Here is an 11,104-nt window from a genome sequence, read left to right on the forward strand (position 1 = left end):
TTAAAATTACTACGAATTATATTCTCACCTTTGTACATTTCCAAGACATTCATTCACTTGTGCAGAGAATTACATTTTTGAAAAATAAATAGTAAAACAAATCTTCACCAAATTAATGAAAATCAACGTGTTCAACTGTAAATATATCATTCCTTCTGTTTGAAACACTAATTCTACTTCATCATCAAAGCTCTTTTTAAGAGGAAAATTTGTGTTCCCAATGTTTTGACATGAAACTGACGAATGAAATTTTCATCTCTCTCCCACCTATTTTTCACGTTGTCATTTGTATATGATTCATGCAAGCATCTCAATTCTATCATCAAATAAAGATATGATTTTATTTCATCTCTCCAACCCATCTTTCACGTTGTCATTTACATATGATTCATGCAAGCATCTCAATTCTATCTTCAAATAAAGATTTTTTTTAATTTTTGGTTGCGCAATCCTCTCGCATCATACTGAAACACTATAGATAAAAGTGATTCATAAACTCGCAAAAGCCGTATCATAGTCCCATTTAATTCCTTCCTCAAAACCATCATTCTATAGCACTGTAAATTAGTCAACCGTCAGACGTGCCAAAATTGTTACCATGGTGTGAATTGTAAACTTGGTAGAAAAAGTATAGCAACAACTTTCAAACCCAAATTAAAGCATTAACCTTTGCCGTGCTTCCTGGGTTCACCTGTACCCAGAGACACACTAAAATCATTGTAACTCTAGAACCATTAAAGGTATCGTTTTGAAATTTTAAGTATCTCTCACACACCTAATTTGCTCTCTGTCTGCAAATTTTTAGTGTGTACATGACAAAACATCAGAATTAATTGATTATGATAATTTACATAAACACTACCGATGGCGCGGGTTCACACATACCCATACTTTTAAAGAGTAGTAGTGATTGTAACTATCCCTCTGCCGACGGCGCGGGTTCTGCTACACCCATAATTACCAAAGCGGCGGAACAGTGTCTGTCTGCCTGTTTGTCTCCAAGAGACTGTCTGTCTCTCTGTTTGTCTGTCCGTATCTCTCTGTCTGTATGTCTGTTGTCAGTTGCTCTGTCTGTCTGTCTGTCTGTCTATCCGTCTATCCGTCTATCCGTCTATCTGACTGTCTGTCTATCTGACTGTCTGTCTCTGTCTCTCTCTGTCTGTCTCTCTCTCTGTCTCTCTCTCTGTCTCTCTCTCTCAGTCTCTCTCTCTGTCTCTCTCTCTTAGTCTCTCTCTCTTTCTTAGTCTCTCTCTCTCTCTCTCTTTCTTAGTCTCTCTCTCTCTCTTTCTTAGTCTCTCTCTCTCTTAGTCTCTCTCTCTCTCTTTCTTAGTCTCTCGCTCTCTCTCTTTCTTAGTCTCTCTCTCTCTCTTTCTTAGTCTCTCTCTCTCTTAGTCTCTCTCTCTCTCTTAGTCTCTCTCTCTTTCTTAGTCTCTCTTTCTCTCTCTTAGTCTCTCTCTCTCTCTTTCTTTCTTAGTCTCTCTCTCTCTTTTTTAGTCTCTCTCTCTCTTTCTTAGTCTCTCTCTCTCTTTCTTAGTCTCTCTCTCTCTCTTTCTTAGTCTCTCTCTCTCTCTCTCTAGCCCTTTCTTAGTCTCTCTCTCTCTCTCTTTTTTAGTCTCTCTCTCTCTTTCTTAGTCTCTCTCTCTCTCTCTTTCTTAGTCTCTCTCTCTCTTTCTTAGTCTCTCTCTCTCTCTTTCTTAGTCTCTCTCTTTCTTTCTTAGTCTCTCTCTTTCTTAGTCTCTCTCTCTTTCTTAGTCTCTCTCTTTCTCTCTTTCTTAGTCTCTCTCTCTCTCTCTCTTAGTCTCTCTCTCTCTCTCTTTCTTAGTCTCTCTCTCTCTCTCTCTCTTAGTCTCTCTCTCTCTTTCTCAGTCTCTCTCTCTCTCTTTTAGTCTCTCTCTCTTTCTTAGTCTCTCTTTCTCTCTCTTAGTCTCTCTCTCTCTCTCTCTTTCTTAGTCTCTCTCTCTCTTTTTTAGTCTCTCTCTCTCTTTTTTAGTCTCTCTCTCTCTCTCTTTCTTAGTCTCTCTCTCTCTTAGTCTCTCTCTCTCTCTTTCTTAGTCTCTCTCTCTCTCTCTCTTAGTCTCTCTCTCTTTCTTAGTCTCTCTTTCTCTCTCTTAGTCTCTCTCTCTCTTAGTCTCTCTCTCTCTTTTTTAGTCTCTCTCTCTCTTTTTTAGTCTCTCTCTCTCTCTTTCTTAGTCTCTCTCTCTCTCTCTCTCTTTCTTAGTCTCTCTTTCTCTCTCTCTTTCTTAGTCTCTCTCTCTCTCTCTCTTTCTTAGTCTCTCTCTCTCTCTCTTTTAGTCTCTCTCTCTCTCTTTCTTTGTCTCTGTCTCTCACTTTCTTAGTCTCTCTCTCTTTCTTAGTCTCCCTCTCTCTCTTTCTTAGTCTCTCTCTCTCTCTCTTTCTTAGTCTCTCTCTCTCTCTTAGTCTCTCTCTCTCTCTCTTTCTTAGTCTCTCTCTCTCTTTCTTAGTCTCTCTCTCTCTTTCTTAGTCTCTCTCTCTCTCTTTATTTGTCTCTCTCTCTCTCTCTTTATTTGTCTCTCTCTCTCTATCTTTCTTAGTCTCTCTCTCTCTCTTTCTTAGTATCTCTCTCTCTCTCTTTGTCTCTCTCTCTCTTTCTAAGTCTCTCTCTCTTTCTTAGTCTCTCTCTCTCTTTCTTAGTCTCTCTCTCTTTCTTAGTCTCTCTCTCTCTCTTTCTTAGTCTCTCTCTCTTTCTTAGTCTCTCTCTCTCTCTTTCTTAGTCTCCCTCTCTCTCTTTCTTAGTCTCTCTCTCTCTCTTTCTTAGTCTCTCACTCTCTTTCTTAGACTCTCTCTCTCTTTCTTAGTCTCTCTCTCTCTCTCTTTCTTAGTCTCTCTCTCTCTTTCTTAGTCTCTCTCTCTCTTTCTTAGTCTCTCTCTCTCTCTTTCTTAGTCTCTCTCTCTCTCTCTCTCTCTCTCTTTCTTAGTCTCTCAGTCTCTCTCAGTCTCTCCCTCCCCCTCTCCCTCCCCCTCTTCCTCCCCTGCAAGAGGTCGGTGAAGGGAGAAACTCGATGCAACCACTGAAGTAGCGCTGTGGGTTTCCCTGAACCCACCCCGTCGTTAGAGAAATAAACGGTAAAAACCCTCTTTCAAATGTATGGGTTCAGACAAACCCGCATCGTCGTTAGAGGAATAAACGGTAAAAACCCTCTTTCAAATGTATGGGTTCAGACAAACCCGCATGGTCGGGCGTGTGTAGTCAAAAGCGGCATCCGGCAAAGGATAATCCCCGTGTCATTTCATTAAAACTTTATATGCCAAATACGGCTGTTCACTGAACCTTCAGGATCATCTTTTGGATTAAATATTTCTTGTACAGGGATCACGTGACCGCCGCTCAAGTTAGTAAGGGTACCCTCAAAATCCGGAAGATCTTGACTAGCTCTGCCCCTAAAACGTGTGATCTTGACCCGATCCCAACCCCCTTGCTCTTTGAGTGTCTAGATGTGGTGCTCCCCACCATTACAAAGATTGTGAATGACTCCCTCGCTTCTGGATCTTTCCCGGATATCCACAAAACCGCTCTTGTTACCCCACTGTTGAAGAAATCTACACTGGACCACAATGAGTTGAAAAACTTTCGGCCTGTCAGTAACCTGTCTTTCGTTTCTAAAATAATAGAAAAGGTAGTTCTGTCTCAGCTTTGTGCTCACCTCACATCCAACAATCTGTTCAACCCTCTGCAGTCTGCATATCGGTCTGGGCACAGTACGGAAACAGCTTTAGTGAAAATTGTAAATGACCTCTTACTCGCTTTAGACAAAGGAAAAGTTGCCATCCTGACGCTGCTCGACTTGTCGGCAGCGTTCGATACCATTGATCATGGTCTCCTCATCAGCCGTTTAGAACACGTTTTTGGCGTTAGTGATTCTGTCCTTTTCTGGTTCTCCTCCTACTTGTCCAACCGTACCCAGACCGTCTCCATAAACAATAGCACCTCTGATCCTGCTCTGCTACGCTACGGCGTGCCTCAGGGTTCGGTCCTAGGGCCGGTATTGTTTGTGTTATACACCACACCCCTCGCTGACATCATGGCCTCACACTCAGTTCTCCATCATTCTTATGCAGATGATACGCAACTTCAGAAGTCTGCTGATCTCAAGAGTTTCGACACTCTGATGCACTCAATGCAAGAATGCATCCTGGGCGTTAAATCCTGGATGACATTTAACAAGCTAAAATTAAATGATGAGAAAACGGAAGTCATGGCTGCCTCCTCTCCACGCATGTCTACCTCCATCCAGCTCCCAGAGTCCATCACAATAGGCAATGCAGTTGTCCCCTTCTCGGTTTCAGTGAAGAACTTGGGTGTCACACTAGACTCCCACCTAACTATGAACGCACAGGTACAAAACATCACTCGTGCCGTCAACTTTGAACTCCGCCGTATTGGCTCGATACGCCATTACCTTTCTGAAGAAGCAGCTCTGACTCTAGTCTCTGCATTCATTCTTTCCAGACTGGACTATTGTAATGCACTGCTGTATGGCTGCCCCCAGTACCTCCTAAACAGGTTACAGAAATTGCAGAACAATGCTGCACGCCTGGTCCTCAGAGTCCGCAAGTCCGAACACATTTCCCCTCATCTCCAAGCACTGCACTGGCTTCCAATAGAGTCACGCATCAAGTATAAAATCGCATGCCTATCCTATGGTGCACTCACACAGACAGGACCCGCATACCTCACAGACATGACTCAGACATACACACCGGGCAGGACACTCCGCTCCTCAGCAGACACCTCTATCCTTTCCACTCCGAGAGTCAACACTAAATCTTTTGGTGAGCGCTCTTTTTCTGTTTCTGCTCCTCTCGTCTGGAACTCTCTCCCTGTCACTCTTCGTCATTCTGCCTCCTCTGGCTCTTTCCGCACAGGCCTGAAAACGCATCTTTTTTCACTTGCATACACATGATACCCCCCCCCCCCCCCCCTGCGTGCATGGAGTGTTTTGAATTTGTATGTATATATATGGCTTTTTCTCATTCCGTTGCTTTGTCATGTTTTTTCTTTTGAGTTTTGAGTATTGTTTGCATGGAGTTCGGTATTAATTTTGCTTGTATGGTTTTGCTTGTATGACTTTGTTTTGTCTTTACCCTGTTTGCTTGGTCTTGCGTGCTTGGAGTGTGTTAAGCTTTTGTGTTTGCTTGCATGGAGTATGCTGAGTATGCTATGTTATGTAGATTGTGGGTCTTGTTCATTGTGTATGGTTTTATTATTAGTTATGTTAATTCTAGTTATTGTAAAGCGCATTGAGCATATACATGATTATGCGCTATAGCAAATGTCCATTATTATTATTATTATTTAAGTTATTGAGACATCCCAGTGCACTAAGGGATTTATAGAGCAAATCGAGAAAATTCATTATTGAACGAAGCGCATAGCGCTGAGTTCAATAATTATTTTCGAGATTTGCTCTATAAATCCCTTAGTGCACTGGGATTGTTTCAATAACGATATTGTCAGTACCGCCAGAGAAAAAAGAAGATTCAAAACGCACATTTTGCAACGCGTATTTGGATAGGCGTAACTGTGTGGTCAGGTTTGTGTCACTGGATCTACTTTTGTGTGGGCTGTCTCAAGTGTGTCGTGCTTTCGTCACACGCAAACTCTTGTTTTAATTTCTGTTGGTAAATTCCAGTGTAGCGTTAAGCTAAAAAGTGATGATCTTTCATAGAGACCTCATTTAAACTCGGAGAAAGGACTGTGCTCTTGGTTTCGAAACCTGCATCGAGCTTCGACAGATTGACTGTGCAGAGTTTTGCCCCTTGCCACGGTCGACGGAAAGCACACTGGTTTCCAAAATAAATGTGGCATGTTTCTCGTGGGTATCTTCACTCATCGGGGAGTCTGGTACTACATATGAACGGTAAGAATGCTCTGAACCCTACACGTATTATATTCCCATCGTTTTTTCGTTCACATTTGCCCAACATGTTAATTTGCTGAGCGGGGTTTATGTCGTCTGCTAGGACAATCAAACCACTGCATGCAGTCTGCACTGCCACTGAGTCTGCACGCACGAGGCACGCTGGTAATAAGTCTTATATATGGTAAGAACGTTCTGAACCCTACACGTTTTCGATTACGATTGTTCTTGCCTTGAAATAATAATTCGGAAACCATTCATTTATTGAACTGATGCAGTCGTATTTCAGTGTAGTCAGTGCGGCTACGTATGACAGAGTCGATCGAGTCAGTCTTCCAAACTGGTCTAGCTGGTACGTTATCGGAATAACACTTGTGTTTTCTGCTAGCGGGTGGGAATTTTATATTAACTCATCATTTGGTAATGTGGATGATAAGCTACATGCCACTAACACGGCATATGAGAAGAATCTATGCAAGTCGGCGAGAATTAGATGAAACACAGCGGCTTCTATTTTTTAGATCAGTGGCAGCCGCACTGTGGCACAGGCACATGCAATCTGTCAGAAAAAAAACCCCACTTCTGCTTTAATTGAGAAGCAGGGAATTTATGGTCATTTGGTATTGTGGAGAATATAAGCTACATGTCAGTAATTAATTCTGATAATGAGAGCACAGTCTTGCTTAGGCAAAGGGCGTAAGAATACGCTCTGTGGAAAAGTTAGCGCACTCCAAGAGTGCGCTAACAGTTTTAGCGCATCGCCATTAGCCAATCAACTGGTTCACATCAGTCATGTGACACCAGTACTTACTGACAATTATTATTATTATTATTATTAAAATCGACCAGACTAAAACGGATGGGCCGAATGAAAAATCGGAAAAAAATCACAATAGGCAACACTTTTCAACTTTGACATACGAAAAGAAAGTCAAACCAATTATCTACCCTGAACAGATTGTTTTGTTTTGCTACCTTGCGTATTTCGCGTGCTATGCTATTCCTACTGATGCAGGTGCCGATCGCAAGAGCGGTCAAAAATGGGCCTTTTTGCGTCTTTTTTTGGGGGGTATCATCACACAAAAGGCTGCACTTGGTGGATTGCTTTGAAACTTTTAGAATATTTTACCAACGTACTAGAGATACTTCGTGAAAAATTATGGATTGTTACAGGTATTTGTTAAAATGTTATGCAATTTTTCGAAAGAAGTTTTTAATCTCGTCATAGGATTGTTTAATTGGGTCCAAAACCTTCATGACTTTGCATGTTATTAGAACAATGATTGATACACACAAGTGCTGCGAAAGTTGTATGTGCGTATAGGCACTGACGCAAATTTGCTAGGCCTGTAAACACGTCTGGTGCCTCAGCGATGCCCAGCCAAGCGTGACCGTAGCATGTTTTAAGAGGCACGCAGCGATGACAGCTGTCATCAGGGCCGGACTAGGCTAAGAGAAGGGGGGTTGCCAGTGGTGGTCCAGGGGGATGTTCCCCCTGGCGGGGTCAAGGGGCAGAGCCCCTTGTGGGGGTCAGGGGGCGAAGTCCCCTGAAGCTGATGGGTAGGTCATATTCTGAGATAGGAAAATGGTCGCTCCTTGCATGAAACGGCATAAAATAAACAATAATAAAAAATGTTTTAAATAAGTGAGGTACATGTTTAGGCTAGGGGGGGGGGTTGCGCAACCCCCATAAACCCCCCCCCCCCCCCCCCCCGGTAGTCCGGCCCTGGTCATCGCGAAACAGCGTGAACGTTCAATTTTTTCTCATGTGTTTGCATGACTAGAAAATTAACGCCAGCGGCTACACGCAAATGAACCTTGGACAAAATCTGTATCAATTATTCATCTGTAAATATGCAAAGTCATGAATTTGTTTGACACAAGTGAACAATCCTATGACGAGTTTAACAACATTTTCAGAAACATTGCGTAAAATCTGGATAAACAACCGTAACGATCCAAACTTTCGCATGAAGTATCTCTAGTATGTTGGTAACATATTCTAAAAGTTTCAAAGAAATCCACAAAGTCATTGCTAAAATATAGCGCTTTTGTGTGATGATACCCCTAAAAAAAGACGTAAAACATCCCGTTTTTGACCGCTCTTGCGATCGGCACCTGCATCAGTAGGAATAGCATTGCACGCGAAATACGCAAGGTAGCAAACCAAAACAATCTGTTCATGGTAGATAATTGGTTTGACTTTCTTCTCGTATGTCAAAGTTGCAAAGTTTTGCCTATTGTGATTTTTTGTCGATTTTTCATTCGGCTCTTTCGTTTTAGTCTGGTCGATTTTGAGGGTACCCTTACTTGAGCGGCGGTCACGTGATCCCTGTAAAAGAAATATTTAATGCAAAAGGTGTTCCTGAAGGTTAAGTGAACGGCTATAACTGACATGACATGACACGGGAATGCTTTAATTTGTGTTTGAAATTTGTTGCAATCATTTTTTGGCCAAGTTTATTTGGAGTAATTGAGACGCCTTATCACTGTACAGCGCTGGAGGCGTATCAGTGGGACGGAGGCCCTGAAGACAAGGCGAAGATCACGGCATGTCTAGGAGGCAGAGCGTCCTTCCCTTGGTCTATCTTGACGGGAAGTGAGACTATTCTCAACACTGCGTGGAGCTTTCAGGTTCGCCGAATTAGCTTCAATATTTTAGCAAAACTTTGATACAACACAAACCATTTGTGAGTGATGGAAACAGGTAACTAACTACAGGCTCAATTGTACAGAAGTTATTTCACGATTAAGATTTGATATATTTCCTGAAACAAGCTGATTCAGTTTTTCAAAAGAAAAGGAGAAAACAAGACTTACATATGTTTACATTAATGTCATATAGAGTTCGGGGAAAGGGTATAACGTGTTTCGCTTTAACCTGCTTCGTCAGCTTCATGAACTTACGGATCGAAATACTTATATATATATATTTTTCCAAGACTCTCTCTCTCTCTCTCTCTCTCTCTCTCTCTCTCTCTCTCTCTCTCTCTCTCTCTCTCTCTCTCTCTCTCTCTCTCTCTCTCTCTCTCTCTCTCTCTCTCTCTCTCTCTCTCTCTCTCTCTCTCTCTCTCTCTCTCTCTCTCTCTCTCACACCCTCTCTCAATGTCAATGTATTACAATAAATTGATCAGGCAATATTTTCTCCAGGCACCGGACAAGAATAAGACAACCATAGCAACCTACCAAAGCACACATTTCTACGCGACGGACAGCATTCGTTTAGGTTTTGTCGCCAACGCGGGACTGTCTATACGCTTCGCCAGACCTCAGGATTCCGGCAACTATTCTGTGCAAGTGCAGCTTCAGCAAGCAAAGTCGTCCGAGCTTGTTTCAGCTGAGAGGACGGTGACGCTGTCTGTTACCGGTAATTTGCTTATTGGTGTAATGACTTTCCATGATGATCATCAACTACCTGCAAGCGTTGATGAAGATACAATAGTGTAAAGCAGTATGATTGCTACAATTATCAATTTGCATTATTATTTTATGTATGTACAGATTTTATGATTGGAAAAACAATTAGGACTATTTCATTTCAAGGAGCCACTGTATCACCCAGGGATCAACTGTGGCCGGAAAAGTACAAACAATTTTTCGTAGGTAATAATGTACTGTGAAAGCGGCCATATCATTTAGCACATTCACTGTTCGTTGCAGACTTACCCCAAGCTACGCAAGATGGCGCCTTCTACGTCACACTGAGTGACGCAGTTCGAGATGACGTCACACAGGACTGGACACTGCAGCTACATTGTGGTCAATTCGTGGACCTTGGTCAACCCCCTGCTGTTGATGTCGCCTGGAAGGTGTGTGTGTGTGTGTGTGTGTGTGTGTGTGTGTGTGTGTGTGTGTGTCTGTGTGTGTGTGTGTGTGTCTGTGTCTGTGTGTATGTGCGTTTGTGTGTATGTATGTATGTGTTTGTGTGTGTGTGTGTGTGTGTGTGTGTGTGTGTGTGTGTGTGTGTGTGTGTGTGTGTGTGTGTGACCTGTCTGTCTGTATGTTTGTATTACTATATCATGTTTTTGTCTGTCACAATCACAAACTCAGTTGTATTACAACTGAAGCATTTAGTTTTGACAGTGGACACACGTACCTCACGACCTCAATGGACAGAACGTCAACTTTATCTCTGTGAGGACACTGCATGCTTTCAATTTTCTATTTCCCCACTTGCTTCTGCATTGACGTTCCTTACTTGTTGTCTATTTCATATTATCATTGATTTTCTCACAATTCTCTAGATGTCGAATATTGTTTGTCTGACAGACGCCATCAGGGGAGGTGAGGAACAGCAGCTACGAGGTCAATGGCACGTTCGTCCTGTCTGTGTCCAGCCCTGTCCAGGGAGGTAACTATTCCTGCCAACTGCCCCCCTCCGCCCCCGCTGTCCGCTGTCTGACTGCTACCTCCCCGCTGAACGCTGCAGCCCAGCTCTACGTGGACGACAAGGACGCCATTTTGTTGTTCTGTGAGGCCCGCCAGAGGGAGCTCGAGCAGGAGAACAAGGACCAGGCGAACCTTCTTGAACACCAGGTGATGCAGATCTCGCAACAGAATGGAACCATAGAAGACATGATTCAAGTGAACAAGGACCAGGCGATGCAGATCTCGCAACAGAATAGAACCATGGCAGATATGGTGCAAGTTAACAAGAACCAGGCGATGCAGATCTCACAACAGAATGGAACCATGGCAGATATGTTGCAGGTGAACAAGAACCAGGCGATGCAGATCTCGCAACAGAATGGAACCATGGCAGAAATGAAAGCTGAACTTGTTGAGGTGATGCAAGCAAACAAGGACCAGGCGATGCAGATCTCGCAACAGAATGGAACCCTGGCAGATATGGTGCAAGTGAACAAGGACCAGGCAAATCTTCTTCAACACCAGGCGATGCAGATCTCGCAACAGAATGGAACCATGGCAGAAATGAAAGCTGAACTTGTTGAGGTGATGCAAGCAAACAAGGAACAGGCGAATCTTCTTCAACACCAGAATGGAATCATAGGAGAGATGAAAGCTGACCTTCTCAATCTGACCACACAGTTATCTACACTGACTAAGACTGTGAAGGTCCCATTGACAAAAAGTGAGTGCACAATACGAAAGAGATTTAACACGTATTGATTGAAAAGATTTGATGTTCTAGTAGAATTGTTGTCTTTTTGGCTTTCTTTTGCCTCCTGAATTTTGTTTAAAAGATTAAATGAGAGGGACTTGTC

At 42.8% G+C, this 11,104-nt stretch overlaps 1 protein-coding gene across 1 annotated transcript in view; it reads left to right on the forward strand.

Moving 5' to 3' along the window:
* Positions 1-11,104, forward strand: part of LOC138945854 (angiopoietin-2-like) — a 39,788-nt gene that overhangs the window by 1,942 nt on the left and 26,742 nt on the right. The window contains exons 2-5 of the mRNA XM_070317372.1: positions 8,377-8,513; positions 9,030-9,246; positions 9,540-9,688; positions 10,149-10,971. Of these exons, the coding sequence (XP_070173473.1) occupies positions 8,377-8,513; positions 9,030-9,246; positions 9,540-9,688; positions 10,149-10,971 (1,326 nt within the window). The remainder of the gene's footprint in view (positions 1-8,376; positions 8,514-9,029; positions 9,247-9,539; positions 9,689-10,148; positions 10,972-11,104) is intronic.

The sequence above is a fragment of the Littorina saxatilis genome, linkage group LG13 (assembly GCF_037325665.1).
Source record: "Littorina saxatilis isolate snail1 linkage group LG13, US_GU_Lsax_2.0, whole genome shotgun sequence".
In the NCBI taxonomy this organism is placed as follows: Eukaryota; Metazoa; Mollusca; class Gastropoda; order Littorinimorpha; family Littorinidae; genus Littorina; species Littorina saxatilis.